The sequence below is a fragment of the Somniosus microcephalus genome, chromosome 4 (genome assembly GCF_052327205.1).
Source record: "Somniosus microcephalus isolate GS21.2 chromosome 4, FLI_Smic_1.0, whole genome shotgun sequence".
NCBI lineage: Eukaryota > Metazoa > Chordata > Chondrichthyes > Squaliformes > Somniosidae > Somniosus > Somniosus microcephalus.
The window spans coordinates 44,768,621-44,794,979 of NC_140990.1; the positions used below are offsets into that span (position 1 = coordinate 44,768,621).

The 26,359-nt window shown below is 47.1% G+C and overlaps 1 protein-coding gene across 1 annotated transcript; it reads left to right on the forward strand.

The window, feature by feature from the left end:
• Positions 1–11,983: 11,983 nt before the first annotated feature.
• Positions 11,984–19,034, forward strand: LOC147118774 (uncharacterized). The gene is made up of 3 exons (XM_085983966.1): positions 11,984–12,056; positions 12,087–12,878; positions 18,357–19,034. The coding sequence occupies exons 1-2, from the start codon at positions 11,984–11,986 to the stop codon at positions 12,503–12,505; spliced, it is 492 nt and encodes a 163-aa protein (XP_085840092.1). The 3' UTR covers positions 12,506–12,878; positions 18,357–19,034.
• Positions 19,035–26,359: the final 7,325 nt, after the last annotated feature.

Consider the following 26,359-nt stretch of genomic DNA (forward strand, 5'->3'; position numbering starts at 1 on the left):
GCCACATGAGGAGATATTAGGACAGATGACCAAAAGCTTGTTTAAAGAGGTAGGTTTTAAGGAATGTCTTAAAGGAGTAACGAGAGGTGGAGAGGTTTAGGGAGGGAATTCCAGAGCTTGGGGCCTCGACAGCTGAAGGCACGGCCGCCAATGGTGGAGCGATTAAAATTGGGGATGAGCAAGAGGCCGGAATTGGAGGAGTGCAGAGATCTCAGAGGTTGTAGAGCTGGAGGAGTTTACAGAGATAAGTAGAGGGGAGGCCATGGAGGATTCCTCTGGTGCTGGAATCAAGAACAAGAGGCCAGAATCTTAAAATTAGAGCTCGGCCATTCAGGGGTGAAATCAGGCAGCACTTTTTCACACACAGGGTAGTAGAAATGTGGAACTCTCTCCCCCAAAAGGCTGTGGATGCTGGGGGTCGATTGGAGCTTTCAAGACTGAGATGATCGATTTTTGTGAGGTAATTGTTCCAAGGGATGTGGAATAAAGGCGGGTAAATGGAGTTAAGATACGGATCAGCCCTGATCTAATTGAATGGTGGAGCAGGCTCGAGGGACCGAATGGCCTCCTCCTGTTCCTAATGTTCCTGTGACACCCTCAGAAATGCCCCGGAGCAGTGAAATCCCACTGGGCCCCAGCACATGCTCAACGGAAAGCCCAGGTCAAGGGCAAACCCAGCGTGCCCTCTCTGAACCCGGTTTGCTGCTCCCTCTGTGCCCAGCACTGCCTGCACCCCCGGCACACGGCAGTGGAATTTCAGCCTCAGTGTTACAAGTTTCATCGGTTACAGGCTGGAGAGAGGAATGATTCAATCTGTCACCGAGCCGTATGATTGGTTCAGTCTCCACTAATACTGACTGTCAGAAATGCCCAAGAAGCAGTTTTTGACTAATATCGGCTCCCACAGGGATGAGGAATTCACAGAGTTACAGAGAGTCTGCAGCACAGAAACAGGCCATTCGGCCCAACTGATCCATGCCAGTGTTTCTGCTCCACACGAGCCTCCTCCTGCTCCTCTTCATCCAAACCTATCAGCAGATCCTTCTATTCCTTTCTCCCTCGTGTACTTATCGAGCTTCCCCAGAAATGTATCCGTGCTATTCACCTCAACCACTCCAAGTGGTAGCAAGTTCCACATTCTCACCACTCTCTGGGTAAAGAATTCCACATTGGATTTACTGGTGACTCTCTCATATTTATGGCCACCAGTTTTGGACTCCCCCTCAGAAGGAAACAGCTTCTCTACGTCTACCCTATCGAACCTCTTCATAGTTTTAAAGACCTCTATCATAAGAAACATAAGAATTAGGAGCAGGAGTGGGCCATACGGCCCCTCGAGCCTGCTCCGCCATTCAATAAGATAATGGCTGATCATCGACCTCAACACCACTTTGGATATCCATATCCTTGATTCCCAAACAGAACCCCAAACAGTAATGCTGAGGTTGGGGATGGCATTAAACAGCAAATTAGAGATGCGTGCAGTAAGGGCACAGCAGTTATCATGGGTGACTTTAATCTACATATAGATTGGTCTAACCAAATTAGTAACAATACTGTGGAAGAGAAATTCCTAGACTTTATACGGGATGGTTTCCTGGACCAATATGTCGAGGAACCAACTAGAGATCAGGCCATCTTAGACTGGGTATTATGTAATGAGAAAGGATTAATTAGCAATCTTGTTGTGCGAGGCCCCTTGGGGAGGAGCGATCATAATATGATAGAATTCTTCATTAAGATGGAGAGTGAAGTAGTTGATTCAGAGACTTGGGTACTGAATTTAAATAAAGAAAACTACGATGGTATGAGGTGTGAGTTGGATAGGATGGATTGGGGAATGTTACTTAAAGGGTTGCTGGTGAATAGGCAATGGCAAACATTTAAAGATCGCATGGATGAACTACAGAATTTGTTCATCCATGTTTGGCATAAAAATAAAACAAAAAAGGTGACTCAACATTGGCTAACAAGAGAAATTAGGGTAGCATAAGATCCAAAGAGAGGACATATAAATTGGTCAGAAAAAGCAGCAAACCTGAGGATTGGGAGCAGTTTAGGATTCAGCAACGGAGGACAAAGAGATTAATTAAGAGGGGGGAAATAGAGTATGAGAGTAAGCTTTCTGGGAACATAAAAATTGACTGTAAAAGCTTCTATAGATATGTTAAGAGAAAAAGATTGGTGAAGTCAAACGTAGGCCCCTTGCAGTCAGAATCAGGGGAATTTATAATGGGGAACAAAGAAATGGAAGACCAACTAAATACATATTTTGGTTCTGTCTTCACAAAGGAACATAGGGTCTGATGAAAGGGTGGAACTGAAAGAAATCAGTATTTGTAGGGAAATGGTGTTAGGAAAATTGATGGGACTGAAGGCCGATAAGTCCCCAGGGCCTGATAATCTACATCCTAGGGTACTTAAGGAAGTGGCCCTAGAAATAGTAGATGCATTGCTGGTCATCTTCCAGAACTCGATAGACTCTGGAACAGTACCCATGGATTGGAGGGTAGTTAATGCTACCCCACTATTCAAAAAAGGTGGTCGAGAAAAAGCGGGGAATTATAGACCGGTAAGCCTGACATCGGTAGTGGGGAAAATGCTAGAGTCCATTATAAAAGATGTAATAGCAGAGCACTTGGAAAGCAGTGACAGGATCGGACGAAGCCAACATGGATTTACAAAAGGTAAATCATGCTTGACTAATCTACTGGAATTTTTTGAGGATGTAACTGGTAAAATAGATAAGGGAGAACCAGTGGATGTGGTGTATTTGGACTTTCAGAAGGCTTTCGATAAGGTCCCGCATAAGAGATTAGCGTGCAAAATTAAGGCACATGGAATTGGGGGCAAGGTATTGACTTGGATAGAGAACTGGTTGGCGGACAGAAAGCAAAGAGTTGGAATAAACGGGTCGTTTTCCGAGTGGCAGGCAATGACTAGTGGGGTACCGCAAGGATCGGTCCTAGGACCCCAGCTGTTCACAATATATATTAATGATCTGGACAAGGGAATTGGATGTAATATCTCCAAATTTGCAGACGACACAAAGCTGGGTGGGAGGGTATTCTGTGAGGAGGATGTCGTGAAACTCCAGTACGATTTGGACAGGTTGGGTGATTGGGCAGAAACATGGCAAATGCACTATAATGTGGATAAATGTGAGGTTATCCACTTTGGTGGCAAAAACAGGAAGGCAGATTATTATTTGAATGGCAATAGATTGGGAGAAGGGGAAGTGCAAAGAGACCTGGGTGTTCTTGTGCACCAGTCGCTGAAGGTAAGCATGCAGGCGCAGCAGGCGGTTAAGAAAGCAAATAGTATGTTGGCCTTCGTAGCAAGAGGGTTTGAGTACAGGAACAAGGATGTCTTGCTACAGTTGTACAGGGCCTTGGTGAGACCGCACCTTGAGTATTGTGTGCAGTTTTGGTTGCCTTACCTGAGGAAGGACGTTCTTGCCATGGAAGGAGTGCAGCGAAGATTCACCAGACTGATACCTGGGATGGCAGGAATGACGTATGAGTAGAGATTGTGTCGATTGGGCTTATACTCACTGGAGTTTAGAAGATTGAGAGGGGATCTCATCGAAACCTATAAAATTCTGTCAGTCCTGGACAGACTAGATGCAGGAAGAATGTTTCTGATGGTGGGGGAGTCCAGAACCAGGGGTCATAGTCTAAGGATAAGGGGTAAGCCATTTAGGACTGAAATGAGGAGGAATTTCTTCACCCAGAGAGTGGTGAACCTGTTGAATTCTCTGCCACAGAGGGCGGTGGAGGCCAGTTCATTAAATATATTCAAGAAAGAGTTGGATATATTTCTTAAGGCTAAAGGGATCAAGGAATATGGGGAGAAGGCAGGGACAGGGTACTGAATTTGGATGATCAGCCATGATCTCATTGAATGGCGGAGCAGGCTCGAGGGGCCGAATGGCCTACTCCTCCTATCGTCTATGTTTCTATGTAAGTCAAACGTAGGTCCCTTGCAGTCAGAATCGGGGGAATTTAAAATGGGGAAAAAGACATGGCAGACCAATTAAATACTTACTTTGGTCCTGTCTTCACAAAGGAGGACACAAATAAACTCCCAGAGATGTCGGGGAACATAGGGTCTAATGAGAGGGAGGAACTGAATGAAATCAATATTTTTAAGGAAATGGTGTTAGGGAAATTGACGAGATTGAAGGCCGATAAACCCCTAGGGCCTGATAATCTACATCCTAGAGTACTTAAGGAAGTGGCCCTAGAAATAGTAGATGCATTGCTGCTCATATTCCAAAATTCTATAGACTCTGGAACAGTTCCCATGGATTGGAGGGTAGCTAATGTTACCCCACTATTTAAAAAAGTTGGTAGAGAAAAAATGGGGAATTATAGACTGGTAAGCCTGACATTGGTAGTGGGGAAAATGCTAGAGTCCATTATAAAAGATGTAATAGCAGAGCACTTGGAAAACAGTGACAGTATTGGACAAAGTCAACATGGATTTACAAAAGGTAAATCATGCTTGGCTAATCTACTGGAATTTTTTGAGGATGTAACTGGTAGAATAGATAAGGGAGAACCAGTGGATGTGGTGTATTTGGACTTTGAGAAGGCTTTCGATAAGGTCCCGCATAAGAGACTAACGTGCAAAGTTAAAGCACATGGGATTGGGTGTAAGGTAATGACTTGGATAGAAAACTGGCTGGCAGACAGGAAGCAAAGAGTTATAATAAATGGGTCTTTTTCCGAGTGGAAGGCAGTGACTAGTGGGGTACCGCAGGGATCAGTGCTAGGACCCCAGCTATTCACAATATATATTAATGATCTAGACGAGGGAACTAGATGTAATATCTCCAAGTTTGCAGACGACACAAAGCTGGGTGGGCATGTGTGCTGTGAGGAGAATGCAGAGAAACTCCAGTATGATTTGGGCAGATGCAGTATAATGTGGATAAATGCGAGGTTATCCACTTTGGTGGCAAAAACAGGAAGGCAGATTATTATCTGAACGGCAATAGATTGTGAAAAGGGGAAGTGCAACGAGACCTGGGTGTCCTTGTGCACCAGTCGCTGAAGGTAAGCATGCAGGTGCAGCAGGCGGTAAAGAAGGCAAATGGTATGCTGGCCTTCAAAGCGAGAGGATTCGAGTACAGGAGCAAGGATGGCTTGCTGCAGTTGTACAGGGCCTTGGTGAGACCACATCTTGAGTATTGTGTGCAGTTTTGGTCGCCTTATCTGAGGAAGGATGTTCTTGCCATGAAGGGAGTGCAGCGAAGATTCACCAGACTGATACCTGGGATGGCAGGAATGACGTATGAAGAAAAATTGGGTCGATTAGGCTTATATTCGCTAGAGTTTAGAAGAATGAGAGGGGATCTCATTGAAACTTATAAAATTCTAACAGGACTAGACAGACTAGATGCAGGAAGGCTGTTCCCAATGGTGGGGGAGTCCAGGCGTCACAGTCTAAGGATAAGGGGGAAGCCATTTAGGACTGAGATGAGGAGGAATTTCTTCACCCAGAGAGTGGCGAACCTGTGGAATTCTTTACCACAGAAGACAGTTGAGGCCAATTCATTAAATATATTGAAGAAGGAGTTAGATATATTTCTTGAGGCTAATGGGATCCAGGGATATGGGGAGAAAGCAGGGACAGGGTACTGAATTTGGATGATCAGCCATGATCGCATTGAATGGCGGAGCAGGCTAGAGGGGCCGAATGGCCTACTCCTGCTCCTATCTTCTATGTAGCTATGCCATTTGCCTTCCTTATTACTGTGGTAAACCACTGTTTGTATTCCACTGTGTACATGCCTGGACATGCCTCGGCTGACTCCTCCCACAAGTCCTAGTATAAAGGTGACTGCTCCCCAGCCCTTTGTATTTCTGGACCGGTCGACCACTCGAGGCAGACCTTCATTCTTTTGTTAATAAAAGCCTTTAGTTACTCTCTTAACTCTGTCTTTTATGAGTAATTGATAGTGCATCAATTACTTGCTGTACCTGCATGCTAGCTTTCTGTGTTTCTTGCATGAGGACACCCAAATCTCTCTGAACACCAACATCTGAAAGTTTCTCACCATTTAAAAAATATTCTGTTTTTCTATTCTTCCTACCAAAGTGAATAACCTCACATTTCCCTACATTACACTCCATCTGCCACCTTACTGCCCACTCACTTAGTCTATCTATATCCCTTTGCAGACTCTGTGTTCTCCTCACAGCTTACTGTCCCACCTGGCTTTGTATCATCAACAAACTTGGATATATTACACTCGGTCCCTTCATCTAGGTCATTAATATAGATTGTAAATAGCTGAGGCCCCAACACTGATCCTTGCGACACCCCACTAGTTACAGCCTGCCAACCTGAGAAAGATCCGCTTATCCATAATCTCTGTTTTCTGCCCGTTAACCAATCCTCAAAACAAAGGGGCTGGAAAAAAATATAAGTAAAAAATAGGGGCCGAGGTTATGATCTGAAATTGCTGAATTCGATATTGAGTCCGGAAGGCTGCAAAGTGCCTAATTGGAAGATGAGGTGCTGTTCCTCGAGTTTACGTTGAGCTTCTGTGGAACAATGCAAGAGGCCAAGGACGGTGAGGTCCGAGTGGGAGTGAAGCGGTGAATTAAAATGACAGGCGACCGGAAGCTCGGGGTCACCCTTGCGGACTGAACGGAGGTGTTCCGCAAAGCGGTCACCCAATCTGCGTTTGGTCTCCCCAATGTAGAGGAGACCGCATCGTGAGCAGTGAATACAGTATACTAGATTGCGAGAAGTACAAGTAAATCACTGTTTCACCTGGAAGGGGTGTTTGGGGCCTGGACAATGGGAAGGGAGGAGGTATAGGGGCAGGTGTTACATCTCCTGCGCTTGCACGGGAAGGTGCCAGGTGAAGGGGAAGGGCTGTTGGGGGTGATAGAGGAGTGGACTAGGGTGCCTCCGAGGGAGCGGTCCCTTCAGAATGCTGGGAGGGGAGGGGAAGATGCATTTGGTGGTGGGATCACTTTGGAGGTAACGGAAATAGCAGAGGATGATCCGTTGAATGTGGAGGCTGGTGGGGTGAAAGGTGAGGACAATGGGAACCCTATCGTGGTTCCGGGAGGGAGGGGCAGGGGTGAGGGCAGAAGTGTGGGAGATAGAACGGACACGGTCAAGGGCCGTGTCAACCACGGTAGAGGGGAATCCTCGGTTGCGGAAAAAGGAAGACATGTCGGAAGCACTGGTGTGGAAGGTGGCATCATTGGAGCAGATACGGCGGAGACGGAGAAACTGGGAGAATGGAAGAGAGTCCTTACTGGAGGCAGGGTGGGAGGAAGTGTAGTCCAGGTAGCTGTGGGAGTCAGTGAGCTTGTAGTGAATATTGGTCGATAACCTATCTCCAGAGATGGAGACGGAGAAGTCGAGGAAGGAAAGGGAAGAGTCAGGGATGGACCATGTGAGGGAAGGGTGGAAATTGGAGGCAAAGTGAATGAAATTGTCTACTTCGGGGCGAGAGCAAGAAACGGCACCGAAACAGTCATCAATGTATCGGAAAAAGAGGTGAGGGAGGGGACCCGAGTAGGACTGGAACAAAGAGTGTTCCACATATCCCACGAAAAGGTAGGCATAGCTAGGGCCCATGCGGGTACCCATAGCAACACCTTTAATTTGGAGGAAATGAGTGGAGTTAAAGGAGAAGTTGTTCAATGTGAGAACAAGCTCAGCCAGGCGGAGGAGGGTGGTGGTGGATGGGGACTGGTCGGGCCTCTGTTCAAGGAAGAAGCTGAGCGCCCTCAGGCCATCCTGCTGGGGGATGGAGGTATAGAGGGATTGTACGTCCATGGTGAAAAGGAAGCGGTTGGTGCCAGGAAACTGTTAAAGTGGCGGAGGGCGTCCGAAGAGTCACGGATATAGGTGGGAAGAGACTGGACAAGGGGAGAAAAGATAGAGTTGAGATAGGAAGAGGTAAGTTCCGTGGGGCAAGAACAGGCTGAAACGATGGGTCTACCAGGGCAGTCCTGTTTGTGGAGCTTGGGAAGGAGGTAGAAGTGGGCTGTGCGGGGTTGGGGAACTATGAGGTTGGTGGCCGCGGGGGGAAGATCTCCAGAGGAGATGAGGTCAGTGACAGTCTTGGAAACGGTGGTTTGATCGGTAGTGGGGTCATGGTCCAGGTGGAGGTAGGAGGAGGTGTCGGAGAGTTGGCGTTCAGCTTCCGCTAGGTAGAGGTCAGTTTTTTTTAGTTTTTTTAATTCATTGATGGGATGTGGGCGTCGCTGGCTGGCTAGACCTGCATTTACTGCCCATCCCTAATTGCCCTTGAGAAGATGGTGGTGAGCCGCCGCCTTGAACTGCTGCAGTCCATATGGTGTAGGTACACCCACAATGCTGTTAGGAAGGGAGTTCCAGGATTTTGGCCCAGCGACAGTGAAGGAACGGCGATACAGGTCCAAGTCAGGATGGTGTGTGGCTTGGAGGGGAACTTGTAGGTGGTGATGTTCCCATGCGTCTGCTGCCCTTGTCCTTCTAAGTGGTAGAGGTCGCGGGTTTGGAAGGTGCTGTTGAAGGAGCTTTGGCGAGTTGCTGCAGTGCATCTTGTAGATGGTACACACTGCAGCCACAGTGCGCCGGTGGTGGAGGGAGTGAATGTTGAAGGTGGTGGATGGAGTGCCAATCAAGCGGGCTGCTTTATCCTGAATGGTGTCGAGCGTCTTGAGTGTTGTTGGAGCTGCACTCATCCAGGCAAGTGGAGAGTATTCCATCACACTCCTGACTTGTGCCTTGTAGAGGTGGAAAGGCTTTGGGGAGTCAGGAGGTGAGACACTCGCCGCAGAATTCCCAGCCTCTGGCCTGCTCTTGTAGCCACAGTATTTATATGGCTGGTCCAGTTCAGTTTCTGATCAATGGTAACCCCCAGGATGTTGATAGTGGGGGATTCAGCGATGGTAATGCCATTGAACGCCAAACAACAACAGCACCACCCTTGTCAGCAGGTTTAATGACAATGTCAGGGTTTGATCTAGGAGAATGGAGTGCGGCAAGTTCAGAGGGAGGTAGGTTGGAGTGAGTGAGGGGAGGCGAAGGATGAAATGGAACTGTGGACCCGGACAGCTTTGAGATAGAGTGCGTCGGTGCTGCTGAAGAGAGAGGTCGAGAGTGTTCATGTGGCGTCGCATGGCGTTGAGTGTGGATCTCAGGATGCAGCGAGAGCAGTAGTTCGAGGAACGATGAATATCTTGGAGATATTTGTAATCCTGGGTGGATCCGAAACACGAAGGGTATATTTTTTTCCAGCCCCTTTGTTTTGGGTCTTCCTTCACCACCCCCCCTTTCCTTTTTTTTCTCTCTCCCACCTGGCAGCTGTCTTTTATCCTGCCAGTACGCTTCACACCTAATCTCAGCTGTCTTTTGTCTCCACTGTCCTATTACCATCTCGTCTGGTTTTGAATGCCTCTTAATGTCTCTTTTACTTCTTTTGCTCTATCGCAGCCCCGACTTCGATCTATTTTATTTCCTTTCTAGTTTTGAAAAAGGGTTTCGACCCAAAACGTCAACTCTAATTTCTCTCCACGGATGTTGCCTGGCCTGCTGAGTTTTTCCAGCATTTTCTGTTGTTATAAGGGACTGGAGAAACTCGCTGCCCTGCGGATCAGACAATCAGCCGGCGCTAGTCCCGCCCCTCGGGCTCCCTGATTGGTTGGAGGACCCGCCGCCGGCTCGCTCCTCCAGCCCTGCCCCGCTCACTCCCTATTGGTCGGAAGCTCCCATCAATCAGGCCGTGGGCCCGGATCACGTGTCCCCGAGGAGATCACGTACTCCGTCCAACTGACGCCGCTCGGCCTCGCGGACTCTCCGGTTTTTCTATTTCTCTTTATTCTCTCCCGATCCACCCCTCTTTTTCCCCCCCCCCGCGCGATTCTCCACCCAATCGGAGCGGAGAAAACTAACTTTGCATCACCAATCGCGACTCTGTAACCGACACCAAGGCCTTTCCCTGGAATGCCCCGCGCCAACTCCGTCCGGCAGGATCCGAGTGCGCAAGCGCAGCTCCGAGTGGGGGAGGGGGTTGGTCTTCTCTGGGCATGCGCGATTATTACCCTTGGTGACCGGGAGGGGTCGCTGTGTCGGACTCGGCCCAAACCGCCATCCCGTGTGCGCATGCGCGAGCTCTTGGCTGTCAATCAACCATCAGCCAGAAGAGGTCGCTGGTGAGACCAGTGAAGAAAGAAAGAGTTGCATTTCTGTAGCGCCTTTCACCACCACCGGACGTCCCAAAGCGCTTTACAGTCAATGAAGTGTAGTCACTGTTATAATGTAAACATAGGAGCAGGAGTAGGCCATTCGGCCTCTCGAGCCTGCTCCACCATTCAATGAGATCATGGCTGATCATCCAAACTCAGTACCCTGTCCCTGCCTTCTCTCCATATCCCTTGATCCCTTTAGCCTTAAGAAATATATCTAACTCCTTCTTGAATATATTTAATGAATTGGCCTCCACCGCCTTCTGTGGTAGAGAATTCCACAGGTTCACCACTCTCTGGGTGAAGAAATTCCTCCTCAACTCTGTCCTAAATGGCTTACCCCTTATCCTCAGACTGTTAACGCTCCTGTGAAAGAAAGAAAGACTTGCATTTATGTAGCGCCTTTACCAACCTCAGGATGTCCCAAAGTGCTTTACAGTCAATGAAGTACTCTTGAAGTGTAGTCACTGTTGTAATGTAGGAAACGCAGCAGCCAATTAGCGCGCAGCAAGCTCCCACAAGCAGCAATGTGATAATGATCAGATAATCTATCATTTTGTTACATTGATTGAGGGATAAACATTGACTAGGACACCGGGGATAACTCCCCTGCTTTTTCCCACATTACAACAGTGACTACACCTCAAAAGTACTTCATTGGCTGTAAAGCACTTCAGAACGTCTGCTGGTCATGAAAGCACTGTATAAATGCAAGTCTTTCTTGAAATAGTGTCATGGGATCTTTTACATCCACCTGAGAGAGCAGACAGGGCCTCAGTTTAACATTTCATCCGGGAGACAGCACCTCCCACAGTGCTGCACTCCCTCAGCACTGCACTGGAGCGTCAGCCTAGATTTTTGTGCTCAAGTCTCTGGAGTGGGACTTGAACCCACAACTTTCTGACTCAGAGGCGAGAGTGCTACCAACTGAGCCACTGGCTGACACTAAAGAACAAGCAGTTCTGACAAAAGGTCATCGACCTGAAACGTTAACTCTGTTTGTCTCCACAGATGCTACCTGACCTGAGTTTTTCCAGCATTTTCTGTTTTTATTAAAGAAACGAGGGAGTGATTGCTGACAGGAAGAATGTTGGGTCGTTCTGCGCATGCGCACCTCCCTGGCGGCTGAGGCGAAACACCGACTCGCCCCCACCTGAGCCGCGCACGTGGAGCAGATGTTGCGGCTCTGCATGCGCACCCGATGTTCCAACCACGGGGTTTTGTGTGCTGAGCATGCGCGTTGCGGACCAATCGGGATGGGCGATTGTGGAGCAGGAGGGAGAGCGCGGGGGCCTTGAGCACATGTGTGGGACTCAGCGTCAACAGAGCACTTTCTGGAGTGCAGGGGCTTGTGGGTATTACAGCCGCCATTACTGCTGATCCTTTCAACCAACCTGTGCAGCAGCTGGGGCCTGAAAATCAGCTTCACTGCCCCTAGGGTCGGAAAGAGGAAAATTAAACAACAGTTTGCCTCTGATCCTTTTCTGATCTCAATTTACAGGGTTATAGAAGTGGATCAGTTACAGGCGGGAAGCTCAGACCAAACATCACCTCAAGATCTGACAGAGTCGCTCGATTCATCAGGACCTGAATATCATCGGCCTTTGCACATGGAAGGAGAGAGCAGCGATCGCAGCGATGACAAACCGCACACGTGTTCGGTGTGTGGACGCGGATTCAGCCGATCGCCTGACCTGGCGAGACACGTGCACCGTCACACCGGGGAGAAACCGGGTAAAGGTGGGGACGGCGGGAAGGGATTCAGCTCCCCGTCTGCAATGGAGGTTCAAGAACGCAGTCGCACCAGGGACAGTCCGTTCACCTGCTCCGTGTGTGGAAAGGGATTTGTTTGTTCATCCCACCTGCAAACACACCAGTGAGTTCACACTGATGAGAGACCATTTCAGTGTTATGACTGTGGGAAAAGCTTTAAAAGCCCCCAGGATCTGAAGGGACACCAGCTTGTTCACACAGATGAGAGACCATTTCAATGTCCTAACTGTGGGAAGAGCTTTGAAAGCGCCGGGAATCTGAAGGAACACCAGCGAGTTCACACTGATGAGAGACCATTTCAGTGTTCTGACTGTGGGAAGAGCTTTAAAAGCCCCTGGGGTCTGAAGCAACACCAGCGAGCTCACACTGATGAGAGGCCGTTTAAATGTTCTGACTGTGGGAAGAGCTTTAAAAGCCCCGGGGATCTGAAGAGACACCAAAACCTACACACTGGGGAGAGACCGATCGTCTGCTCCGTGTGTGGGAAGGGATTCGTTCAGCCCTCCAACCTGCTGGCACATCAGTGAGTTCACACTGACGAGAGACCCTTTAAATGTTCTGACTGTGGGAAGAGCTTTAAAAGCACCAGGGATCTGATGGAACACGAGCGAGTTCACACTAACGAGAGACCATTTCAGTGTCCTAACTGTGGGAAGAGCTTTAAAAGCCCCGGGGAACTGAAGGGACACCAGCTTGTTCACACTGATGAGAGACCATTTCAGTGTTCTGACTGGGAAGAGCTTTAATAGCCCCCAGGATCTGAAGGGACACCAGCTTGTTCACACAGATGAGAGACCGTTTCAGTGTACTTTATCAAATGCCTTTAGAAAGTCCATGTATACAACATCTACTGCACTACCTTCATCAACCCTCTGTTACTTCATCAAAGAACTCAATCAGGTTAGTCAGACACGATTTACCTTTAACAAACCCATACTGGCTGCCCCTTATTAACCCATGCTTCTCCAAGTGAGAATAAATTTTGTCCTTGACAATGGTCTCTAGTCGTTCACCCATCACTGACATTAGACTGATTGGCCTGTAGTTACCAGGTTTATCCCTCTCCCCTTTTTTAAACAGGGTGTAACATTTGCAATCCTCCAGTCTTCTGGCACCACTCCCATATATCTGAGGGAGATTGAAAGATTGTGGTCGGAGCTTCTGCTATCTCCACCCTAGCTTCCCTCGGCAACCTCGGATGCATCACATCTGGACCGGGTGACTTGTTAACTTCGAGTGATGACAACCTATTTAGCACCTCCTTTCTATTTATTTTTATCCAATTTCTCTACTCCCCCCTCCTCTACTGCGCCATTAACTTCATCCTCTTCTTTTGTGAAGACAGATGCGAAGTACTCATTCAGTACCTCAGCCACGCCCTCTGCCTCCGTATGATGAGCTCCTATTTGGTCCCTAATCGGCCCCACCATTCCTTTAACTATCCTTTTATTTTTCATATGTTTATAGAAGATTTTTGGGTTCTCTTTTATGTTACCCGCTAATCTTTTCTCATATTGTCTCTTTGCCCTTCTTATATCCTGTTTCAATTTCCCCCGCACTCTCTGTATTCTGCCTGGTTTTTGACTGTATTCTGTACCTGACATTTGTCGTAAACCTTTTTCTGTTTTATTCTAACCGCAATATCCTTTCTCATCCAGGGAGCTCTATCTTTGGATGCCCCATCTTTCCTCCTTATGGGAATATGCTTGGATTGAACACCATCGGATGTTCCCGATGGTTGGGGAGTCCAGAACCAGGGGTCACAGTCTAAGGATAAGGGGTAAGCCATTTAGGACAGAGATGAGGAGGAATTTCTTCACCCAGAGAGTGGTGAACCTGTGGAATTCTTTACCACAGAAGGCAGTTGAGGCCAATTCATTAAATATATTCAAGAAGGAGTTAGATATATTTCTTAAGGCTAAAGGGATCAAGGGATATATGGAGAAAGCAGGGAGAGGGTACTGAAATTGGATGGTCAGCCATGATCGCATTGAATGGCGGAGCAGGCTCGAGGGGCCGAATGGCCTACTCCTGCTCCTATCTTCTATGTTTAGCCGAACTATCTCAGCCTTGAAGGCCTGCCATTGGTCATTCACTCTTTTCCTGGACAATCTTTGTTTCCAGTCCACCTGTGCTCGATCCCTTCTCAAATCACTGAAATTGGCTCTCTTCCAGCTGGGTATTTTCACCGTTGATTTTTCTTCATCGCTTTCCATAACTACTTTAAACCTAATGATATTGTGATCACTGTTAACCAGATCCCTCCTGCCCCAGAACCGATGAGAGACCCTTTAAATGTTCTGACTGTGCCAAGAGGTTTCAGAGTTCATCCAACCTGCTGAGCCACCAGCGAGTTCACACAGATCTTCAAAGAAAGGAAGATGTTTTAGAAAGGCTGGCGACACTAAAAGTTCGCAGCCACCTGAGAGTAGTGTCCCTTTAATTACAATCTCACAGAACAAGGAGAATCGCTGTCCCTTTAACTACCACAAATCCCTGTGTGGAGGAGAGGGGGAGATACAGTCTGTCCCAGTAACTGTCGCAGAACAGAATTAGCGACCCTGTCCCATAAGGGCTTGACCCTCCCCCCACTCCCTGCTTTTCCTCAAGTGTTTCATCCTTAAAATTCTCACCCTTGTTTTCAAATCCCTCCGTGGCTTCGCCCCTCCCTGTCTCTGTAATCTCTTCCAGCCCCTACAACCCCCCGAGATATCTGCGCTCCTCTAATTCCGGCCTCTTGAGCCTCCCCGATTTTAATCACTCCACCATTGGTGGCCGTGCCTTCAGTTGCCTGGGCCCTAAGCTCTGGAATTCCCTCCCTAAACCTCTCCATCTCTCTACCTCTCTCTCCTTCTTTAAGATGCTCCTTAAAACCTAATTCTTTGACCAAGCTTTTGGTCGTCTGCCCGAATATCTCCTTATGTGGCTCGGTGTCAAATTTTGTTTTATAACGATCCTGTGAAGAGCCTTGGGACGTTTTACTACATTAAAGGCGCTTTATAAATACAAGTGGTTGTTGTTGTTTCCTGAAACTAATAATAAATTCCTCAGAGGGAAAAAAACTTGTACTTTTACTCCCAAATATTAAAAAGTTTGTTCGACAGAAGCATCCAGGTTTATCTGCTTTTATTGATGAATTTTAAAAGTCTGTATTAAAACCTGAGCCAGTGTGTTGTGAGACAAAGAGCCTTGTGTCCAATAAGGGGAATAAAGGCCCACAGCCTCCCCTGGCCCCGGGCCCTGAACAAGGGACTGGAGAAACAACAGAAAATGCTGGAAAAACTCAGCAGGCCAGGCAACATCCGTGGAGAGAGAAATAGAGTCAATGTTTCAGGTCGAAACCCTTCGTCAGGACTGAAAAAACACAGGAAATGAAACCGATTAAAAGGCCAGTTTGGGGGCTGGGAAATGGGGATGAAAGAACAAAAGAGAAGTGAAGAGACATTAAGAGGTATTCAAAACGAGACGAGATGGTGATCGGACTAGTGGAGACAAAAGACGGCTCTAGATTAGGTGTGAGATGCGCTGGCAGAATGAGAGACAGCTGCCATGTGGGAGAGAGAAAAAGGCGGAAGACCCAAAACAAAGGTGTGGATTAAAAATATATGTAAAAATGTAATAGGGGCCGAGGTTATGATCTGAAATTGTTGAACTCGATATTGAGTCCGGAAGGCTGTAAAGTGCCTAATCGGAAGATGAGGTGCTGTTCCTCGAGTTTACGGTGAGCTTCCGTGGAACAATGCAAGAGCCCGAGTGTGGTGAGGTCTGAGGGGAAATGGGGCGGTGAATTATAATGACAGGCGACCGGAAGCTCGGGGTCACCCTTACGGACTGAATGGAGGTGTTCCGCAAAACGGTCACTCAATCTGCGTTTGGTCTCCCCAATGTAGAGGAGACCACATCATGAGCAGCGAATACAGTATACTAGATTGCGAGAAGTACAAGTAAATCGCTGTTTCACGTGGAAGGGGTGTTTGGGGCCCTGGACAGTGGGAAGGTGGTAGAAGTGGGCTGTGCGGGGTTGGGGAACTATGAGGTTGGTGGCCGTGGGGGGAAGAGCTCCAGAGGAGATGAGGTCAGTGACAGTCTTGGAAATGGTGGCTTGATGTTCGGTAGTGTGGTCATGGTCCAGGTGGAGGTAGGAGGAGGTGTTGGAGAGTTGCCGTTCAGCTTCCGCACGGTAGAGGTCGGTTCGCCAAACAACAACAGCACCACCCTTGTCAGCAGGTTTAATGACAATGTCGGGGTTGGATCTGAGAGAATGGAGTGCTGCAAGTTCAGAGGGAGGTAGGTTGGAGTGAGTGAGGGGAGCAGAGAAATGGAGACGGCCGATGTCGCGGCGGCAGTTAGCGATGAAAAGATCTAGAGAGGGTAAGAGGCCAGAGGGAGGGGTCCAGGTAGAACGAGAATTCTGAAAGTGGGAGAAAGGGTCAGCCGTGCGGGGGGAAGACTCCTGGCCAGAGAAGTGGGCACAGAGACGAAGGCGGTGGAAAAAGAGTTCAACATTGTGCCGAGCTCGAAATTCATTGAGGTGGGGGCGTAAGGGGATGAAGCTCAGGCCTTTGCTGAGGACTGATCGTTCAGGGTCAGAGCGGGGAAGGTCAGAGGGGATAGTGAAAACACGGCAGGGGGTGAGATTGGGAGAAGGGGGTCAGAGGAAAGTGAAGGGGAAGAAGGTTCCAGAGGGGCATTGGTGTCCAAGAGTTGATGAAGCTTGCGATCCTTGACATCAGAAAGGAAGAAAAAAAGTTTTTGTTGAAGCGTCGTATGATTAGAAGGACAAAATGGAACTGTGGACCCAGACAGCTTTGAGATAGAGTTCGCCGGTGCTGCTGAACAGAGAGGTTGAGAGTGTTCATGTGGCGCCGCATGGCGTTGAGGGTGGAATCTCAAGATGCAGCGAGAGCAGTAGTTCGAGGAACGATGAATATCTTGGAGGTATTTGTAACCCTGGGTGGATCCGAAACACGAAGGGTGGAAGTTTAGTTGTAATCCACATGGAATAAGTCAGAACCGGAGACAGTTACTGAGGAAAATGATGTGGCTGTGAAACCGAGTCTTGGCAGATACCTGATCAAACACGAGAAGGGAAACTGAAAGCAATGACGATGAACAAGGTTGAAGAGACAAACGGAAATCCCGTCGAAGAGAAGAGCAGAACTTCTTCAAGGTGGGCATTCTTGGAAGAGAAGTGGCAGTGAACCAAACACTGGACACAGTCCTTCAGGGCCACACTGCGAGGGGCAAACGGCACTTTGGTCTTTCTCGTCTCTCTTCACTGACAGCAAAGTCTCCATGCGGGTTAATCTTGAGGTATGTAAGAAATGTGTCCCAGCCGCTCTCTTCCATGGTCCAGAGCTCCTAGGCATGGAACTGAAGGCTCCTTTACAACTGTGTTTAGAGTCAGGAAGAACAACGGTGAATGCTGGAAACGTGCTGTCAAATCAGAGATTGGTGTCAAACTGCGATCTGCTCCTGACTGAAAGACAAACAGCAGGTTTAAGTTTCCAGTCTAAATATGGAATTATTCTGTGAAGGTTTAAAGTGTTTATCTGACAGTCCTGATTCTACCATTTTAAGGCAGGCATCAACTCGAATAAAATAAGTTGGTTAAAGTCTGTATTAAAATAGCAGAGGGAGGAGTTCACAGGAGCCTGTTAACTGCTGGTACAATCATACAACAGGCATTTGAACTCCAGATAAACCTGCAGCGTGTTTCCAGGAATTCCCGGTTTTATTGATGTGTGTGTGTGTGTGTGTGTTAGACACCAGGATAAATAAAAATACATGACCCGGAACATCCACGGGGGTGCGATCCCGACAGTTACTCTGGGATCACTCCAACTTCGGAACTCCACCACTGACCCTTCTGAAGGGTGTTTAAAGAGATGGGACGGTGCTCTGTGAGCCCCTTGCCCATATCATCAACAGCTCCATAGAGTCAGGGATTGTTCCCTGAGATTGGAAGGTAGCTCACCTCGCTCCCATTTTCCAAATCGGGGAGAGATCAGAGCCGGGGAACTACAGGCCCATCAGTGCGACCTCAATCACAGGGAAAATGCTTGAAGGGATCCTGAGAGATGCTGTTTATGATCACCGGGGAAAGGGAAGGGGCCATTAGAGAGACTCAACACGGCTTCCGGAAAACAAGGTCACGTCTACAAACTAGCTGGAGTTTTGTGAAGAAGTTGCTAGGTTGGTGGATGAGGGGAATCCGGTTGACATTGTCGACCTCGGGTGTCAAACTCATTTTCTATGGTGGGTCTGATCCGATATCCTGGCACTTGTTGTGGGCCACATTCAGCAAAAGTGATTAAAATAGGAATGAATGAAGATAAACTATATCGGTGATTATTTACAGTTAGATTTTATTTACAGCTGCTGCTGCTCCCGATCCCTGGCACCTCTCAGCTTGAACCATTGCATCAACATTTGGAGCAAGTGACTGGGCCGAGGCCTGTCCTGGATGAAAACATGAGGATCACTTGTCACCACAGAACCTTGTTACCCAACCACTGACCCTGGAAGTGAATTCCACAGCCTCACAACTCTCTGTGTGAAGAAGGTTCTCTCGATCATTGTTCCAAATCTCCTACATTTAATCTTGTATCTCTGGCTCCTTGTCTTGAGCCCTCAACCACTGGAAACAACCTGCTTCTATCTACCCCATCCCACCTTTCATCATTTTAAACATTTCTATCATATCCTGGAATATGTGTTGAATATGAGAAGGACGAGTCCGAACAGAAAGGACACAAAGTCAGACTGGGCCAGAGACTGATCCACTTACCATTCTGGTCAGGAATGCACCTGTCTTGTTGGACCTCCTGTAGTCCTGATCTGTTTACAACCACAACTGGCTGCCTCAGTGATTATTAGATAAACCACAAGCACACAACACTCTCTGCTGCACACACCTTGTAAACATTATCTCTGGGCCTCCACAGTGAGGAGGTAAACTGCAAGAAGAGGGGAAAAGAGGAGCCCTTCCTTCCCACGACAATCTGCGTGCTTTACTCTGTAACCTTTACTCTTCAAATAAAGTCACTCCCTGCAGGCTCGTTTCAAGGTTTCTTTGGTGACCTTTTCCCGCAGTTCGGAATATTGACAACACGGCCGACCTGCATCATCACTGACATCACAATGACTATTGACAACACGACCAACCTGCATCATCACTGACATCACAATGACTATTGACAACACGACCAACCTGCATCATCGCTGACATCACAATGACTATTGACGCTGAATGATTTAGGGTTCGTGGTCGGGGTCTTGGGGTTCAGGGCAGGTGTTACACTTAGGGGTTTGTGGTTGTGGTTAGGACTAGGGGATAGTATTTAGGATTAGCGGTTCATGGTTATGTTAATGGGTTAAGATTAGGGGTTAGTTATAGAAACAACTATTGACGATGCCAGTGTCGCTGGACACGTCCCTTTTCATTTGGTGTCACACTAATTGGTCCTGGATTTGATGTCTTAGTGTAAGTGATCCCTAGATTTGGTGTCTCAGTGTAAGTGGTCCCTGGATTTGGTGTCTCAATGTAAGTGGTCCCTGGATTTGGTGGCTCAGTGTAAGTGATCCCCACAGAGAGCTGGTTCCCGAGGCCTCACCCCACATAGAGTGGGTTCCTGCGAGAGGCCTGTTGGGTCAGGTTATAAAGAGACCACACACTGTTCCTCCTCCCACTGCCTGGGGGAATGGGGCAGATATTTAAAGGGACAGTGACCCCTTTTCTTTGCATATTTATAGTTAAAGGGACAGTCTCGTTTATCTTGGAGTGTTGGAGGACTTCACTGACAGAGCTCCTGTTACGAGTCACTCCCTTCTGTACTCATGCAGTGATTGTAAATCTGTCTATTTTAGTGACTTGAGCCTTTCTAAAATATCTCACTCTTTTTGAAGATCCATTTGACTTGCTTGTGTAATTTTGAAAGACTTTAGAATTTTGCAGTTTGACGAAGGTTTTGTTTAAAGGTGCAGTGACATTTGTTTCAAAATATTCTGTTCCAACCCCCCTCCCCACTTTAAAACACTCTGCACTACTGACTGGGAAGGTCCCAAGTTCAATCCTTGATCTGTGCTGTTAGTTGATCTCAGCCAAGGCAGCAGTTCAGGGCCCTCAGTACCACTAATCTAAATAAAAGTAAAACTGAGCCAGTGCCCCTGCTCTTGATGCTGATCCAGTGACCTCAGCTGGGAAGTGTTTGGATGTCAATTGAGGGCAGGATTGGACTCGGCTGTGATGCCAACCACAGTGGAAATGCTGGTGACACTCACTGTGCCGGATGATGGTAAGGCACCAGTGGTTAACTAATGTCTGTGGACTTGCACCCAGCCAGATTAAGCAACTTTTGGAAAGAAGGGGAAAAACAAAATCCCAGACGGTGTTATGAATATTGTTTTCAGACAGTGAGGATGGAGAGAGAATGTGTAGAATGGGAAATTTACAGCTTAGGAGGGACAGGAGGAGTCATAATGTTCTGTAGAAACTAGATTTGTCTGTTCTGAATTTCAATCCAGTTGTAAACACCATTTGCAGGGCAGGATCTGCAGATGGGAAACTCAAACCAAACATCACGTCAAGATCTGACAGATTCATCAGGAGCTGAATATCATCGGGAATTGGATATAGAAGGAAAACAACACCAATCACAGTGGGGAGAAACAGGACACATGTCCTGTGTGTGATCGCACCTTCAACCAATCGTCCAGCCTGTGAGACTTGTGCGCCCACCTGAATCAACAGTGTAAATGTGGGGACTGTGGGAATGCATTCAGTTGCCCGTCTGAGGTGGAAACTCATGGATAGTCACACCGGGGAGAGGCCATTCAATTCAATTCAATTCAAATCACTTTATTGGCATGACAAGTTACATCTTATGTTGCCAAAGCATCGGAAAACATTCATATTTGTTCACAAAAATACAGATCTATCCATACAGTGTATAAACAGATATATCCCTGAGTGTATAAATATACTTTCATATAATTTATATGTACTCTTTTCTTATATTTAGTGGTTGTCCCTCTGTTTATGGCAATCTGTAACATAGTGTGCTGCTAAGGTTACACAATTTCTCTCTTCCCCTAGTAGGTATGGGAGTTTTTGGTCGTCATTCAAATTTCTGAATTCCGGGCATATTTTTGTGAATTTTGGGTAGAAATTCTCCCTTATGCCCTGATATTTTCTACAAGCTGTGAGGAAGTGCATCTCTGCCTCCACCACTCCCTGACTGCAGTGAGAGCATATCCTGTCCTCTCTTGGTAGCCGGATCTGTCTGTGTCTACCTTTTTCGATCGCCAGGTTATGTTCACTAAGTCTCTACATTGTCAAAGTTTTTCTCAGTTTGCTATCCTTTACCATGGTCAGGTAATCAGCCATGTTGTATTGTCTGTTTAGGGCCAAGTAGCAATAGTTTGCTTTGGGTTTTTGTTGTTTCTGCCCAATATGACAGATATTTTTCTTTTTGCTTAGCGACGATTGTGTTGGGTCGAATTCTTTGTGTTACGCTGTCACTGTCCTGGGGCTGGTTATTGTTAGTAGTGTTAGTAGTTACTTCACTGAGTCCCAGGACTAGTTGACTGAGGGTATTCTTCTTTATGGTCCTCTCTTGGCATTTCAGGGCTTCGTAATGATAGCATTGGGGGTTGCTCATTTCTAGGTTTTTCCAAAATTTGGTGGCTCTTTTTTGGATAGTGATTATTAATGGATATTGGCCTAGTTCTGCCCTGCATGCATTGTTTACGGTTTTCCTTTGAGTCCGGAGGATACTTTACAGAATTCTGCATGTAGGATCTCAATTGGGTGTTTGTCCCGTTTTGCAAATTCTTGTTGTGTTAGCGGTCCCCACACCTCACTGCCATAGAGTGCAATTGGTTCAATTACTCATTTGAAAATTTTGAGCCAAATGCTAATTGGGATTTCTATTTGGATTGATTTTTTAATGGCATAGAAAGCCCTTCTTGCTTTCTCTTTCAGTTCATTCACAGCCAGTTTGAAATTTCCCGTAGAACTGATTTTTAAGCCCAAGTATGTGTAGTTAGTGGTTTGTTCAATTTTGGTTGTTCCTAGTGTGAAATTTATTTTGGGTCCCTGATGTCTGGATCTTTGCTGGAACACAAGGACTTTGGTTTTTTGGGGATTTATTGCCAGGGCCCAAGTCTGGCAGTACGACTCCAGCAGATCCAGGTTCTGCTGTAGACCCTCCTTAGTTGGTGACAGCAGAACCAGGTCGTCTGCATAGAGGAGGAATTTAACCTTGGATTCATATAGGGTGAGGCCGGGTGCTGTAGATTGTTCAAGTAGTTTTGCCAATTCATTTATGTAAATATTAAAGAGTGTCGGTGAGATTGGCGAGCCCTGCGTCACCCCCTGCCCCTGTGGGAAGTATTTTGTTTGTTTGTCTCCAATTTTAACTGCACATTTGTTGTTTGTATACATTGATTTAATTACATCATATGTTTTTCCCCCTACCCCGCTTTCGATAAGTTTCAGGAATAAACCGTCATGTCAGATGGAGTCGAAAGCCTTCTGGAAATCTATAAAGCATGCGTAGATTTTGCGTTTGTTTTGATGAACGTGTTTGTCAATCAGGGTCTGTAGGGTGAAGATATGATCTGATGTTCTATAGTTTGGCAGGAATCCAATTTGGCTTTTACTCAAGACATTGTGCTCCTCAAGGAAGTTTATAAGTCTTTTGTTTATGATGCTACAGAATACCTTCCCCAGGTTACTGTTTCCACATTCACCAGCTGAGTGTGGAAAGAGATTCACTCGCTCATCTCACCTACTACCACACTCACATGTTTGTAATGTGGAGAATCCATTCACTGCTCTGTATGTGGAAAGAGATTCAACCGATCATCCCATTTACTGAAACACCAACACAGTCACACTGGAGAGAGACTGTTTAGAAACTTCACATGTGGGCAGGGATTCATTCCATTATCTCAACTGTTGATACGCCAGAGTGTCCACATTGAGAACTGTTACTTTAAATACTCCTACTGTGAGTAAAGCTTTCAAAGTTGAAAGCAACTGATGCACGATCAGCGCATTCATACTGGAGAGAGGCAGTTTCAATATTCTGTGTGCAGGAAGAAATTCACCCAGCATGTTGAGACACCAGTGAGTTCACATGTGACTTGTGCTTGGATTCTGCAAGATTGAACGATGGCAGAGGGTCCGTGCACTTGGGTTTCTGTATGAATTATTTATTAATTTTATCTCAATCGGTTCACAGAAAATTATTCTCCAGTCACTGTTTGGGGCTTTCAATGGCAGGTTTATTACCCAACATTCCCCGCGGGGCAGAATGTGCCCTATTCACACTACAGGAGACCAGAGCGCAGGCGCAGTGCGGGACTGTGTTTGGAGCATGCGCAGTGTGACTTCGATCAGAGTTGGGCGAGAGCTGGAAGCGGACACAGGCCGGAGACACAGTTTCGCAGCAGGTGAGAGGTGGTGGTTGCAGGGGAGTAATGGATCCGGCGGGTGGGCTTCATAAACATCTGGTGTAGGTCGCAAGCCCCGAATAAGGACATGTAGGTTCCGCGTTTGCAGATCCGGGGCTTTTTCCCGGTAACAGGCCCCGGTTAACGCCGCCATATTTGTAAAGGAACGCCGCCATTTTGATTCATAGAGCAGTGGAGCGTCTGCGCTGCCATCTTTGTAAAGGAACAGTGAGTGGACGGGGCTTCAGGGTCCCAGTGACTAGGGGAGAAAATTATTGACTCATTAATTTTATTCTCGCTTTGCAGTCAGGGGGTTTCTCCCCATCTCAACACAAAAGCAAAATACAGCGGATGCTGGAAACCTGAAATAAAAACAGAAAATGCTGGAAATACTCAGCAGGTAAGGCAGCGTCTATGGGGAGAGAAAAGAAGAAAGACTTGCATTTATATAGCACCTTTCAAGAGCACCGGAGGTGCCAAAGTGCTTTACAGTCAATGTGTTGGATCTGCTGTGCTTGCATGGGAAGGGGAGGGGCTGTTTTTTTATTATTCGTTCTTGTCGCTAACAAGGCCAGCGTTTATTGCCCATCCCTAGGATTTTGACCCAACAACTATGAAGGAATGGCGTTATATTTCCAAGACAGGATGGTGTGTGACTTGGAGGGGAACTTGCAGCTGGTGGTGTTCCCCTGTGCCTGCTGCCTTTAGAAACATAGAAAATTAGGAGCAGGAGTAGCCCAGTCGTCCCTTTGAGCCTGTATCCACTATTTCCATGGCTGCCTCTTTTAATACTCTGGGATGCAGATTATCAGGCCCTATGGATTTATCGGCTTTCAGTCCCATTAATTTCTCCTGCACTATTTTTTTACTAATACTAACTTCCTTTAATTCCTCCTGCTCACTAGACCCTTGGTTCCCTAACATTTCTGGGAAGTTATTTGTGTCCTCTTCCATGAAGACAGAACCAAAGTATTTGTTTAATTGCTCTTCCATTTCCTTGTTGCTCATTATAAATTCTCCCGTTTCTGACTGTAAGGGACCTACATTTGTCTTCGCTAATCCTTTCCTTTTTACATACTTGTAGAAGCTTTTACAGTCCGCTTTTATGTTCCTTGCAAGTTTACTCTCATACTCTATTTTTCTCCTCTTAATCAATCTCTTGGTCCTTTTTTGCTGAACTCTAAACTGCTCCCAATCCTCAGGCTTGCTACTTTTTCTGGCAACTTTATATGACTTCTCTTTGTATCTAATACTGTCCTTAATTTCTGTATTTAGCTATGGTTGGGCCATTTTACTTTTGTGTTTTTGCGCCAGAAAGGAATGTATAACTGTTGCAATTCAAGCATTCGTTTCTTAAATGTTAGCAATTGCCTATCCACCGTCATGCCTTTTAATGAAGCTCCCCAATCTATCATAGCCAACTCACTCCTCATACCTTCGTAGTTTCCTTTGTTTAGATTTAGGACCCTAGTTTCAGATTGTCTCTCTAGGTAGTAGAGGTCGGGGGTTTGGGAGGTGCTGCCGAAGAAGCCTTGGTGAGTTGCTGCAGTGCATCTTGTAGATGGTACACACTGCAGCCACGGTACGCCGGTGGTGGAGGGAGTGAATGTTTAAGGTGGTGGATGGGGTGCCAATCAAGCGGGCTGATTTGTCCTGGATTGTGTCGAGCGTCTTGAGTGTTGTTGGAGCTGCACTCATCCAGGCAAGTGGAGAGTATTCCATCACACTCCTAACTTGTGCCTTGGAAAGGTTTTGGGGAATCAGGAGGTGAGACACTAGCCGCAGAATACCCAGCCTCTGACCTGCTCTTGTTGCCACAGTATTTATGCAGCTGGTCCAGTTAAGTTTCCGATCAATGGTGAGCCCCAGGATATTAATGGTGGGGGATTCGGTGATGGTAATACTGTTGAATGTCAAGGGGTGGTGGTTAGACTCTCTTGTTGGAGATAGTCATTGCTTGGCACTTGTGTGGCGCGAATGTTTCTTGCCACTTATCAGCCCAAGCCTGAATGTCGTCCCGGTCTTGTTGCATGCGGGCATCAAACTGCTTCATTATCTGAGGAGTTGCAAATGGAACTGAACACTGTGCAATCATCAGCGAATTTCCCCACTTCTGACCCTATAGTGGAGGGAAGGCCATTGATAAAGCACCTGAAGATGGCTGGGAATAGGACACTGCCCTGAGGAACTCCTGTGTTGGAGATGATTGAAGAGTGGACCAGGGTGTAAGCGCCCTCCGCCACTTTAACATTTACCAGTTTCCTGGCCCTTTTCACTCCTCCTATTCACCATGGACGTCCAATCTCTCTACACCTCCATCCCCCACCAGGATGGCCTGAGGGCGCTCCGGTTCTCCCTTGAACAGAGGCCCAACCAGTCCCCATCGACCACCAGCCTCCTCCGCCTGGCTGAACTTCTTCTCACATTGAACAACTTCTCCTTTGACTCCACTCACTTCCTCCAAATAAAGGCGTTGCCATGGGAACCCGCATGGTTCTAGCTATGTCTGCCTTTTCATGGGATATGTGGGACATTCTTTGTTCCAGTCCTTGTCAGGTTCCCTCCCTCACCTCTTTCTCCGATACATTGATGACTGTATTGGTGTCGGTTCCTGCTCTCGCCCCAAACTGGAAAACTTCATCAACTTTATTTCCAATTTCCATCCTTCCCTCGTCTACACGAGGCCCATCTTAAAACGTGTTACATTGCTAAAATTTTACAGTCCTGATCAAACATCATTGACCTGAAACGTTAACTCTGTTTCTCTCTCCACAAATGCTGCCCTGAGTATTTCCATTATTATCTGTTTTATTTCAGATTTCCAGCAGCCGCAGTATTTTACTCACGTACAAGTGAAGAACTGAACCCAGCCAGAGTCAGCACCTTCAGGGGAGGAGAGAGAGGGGAAGCAGTGAGTGTAG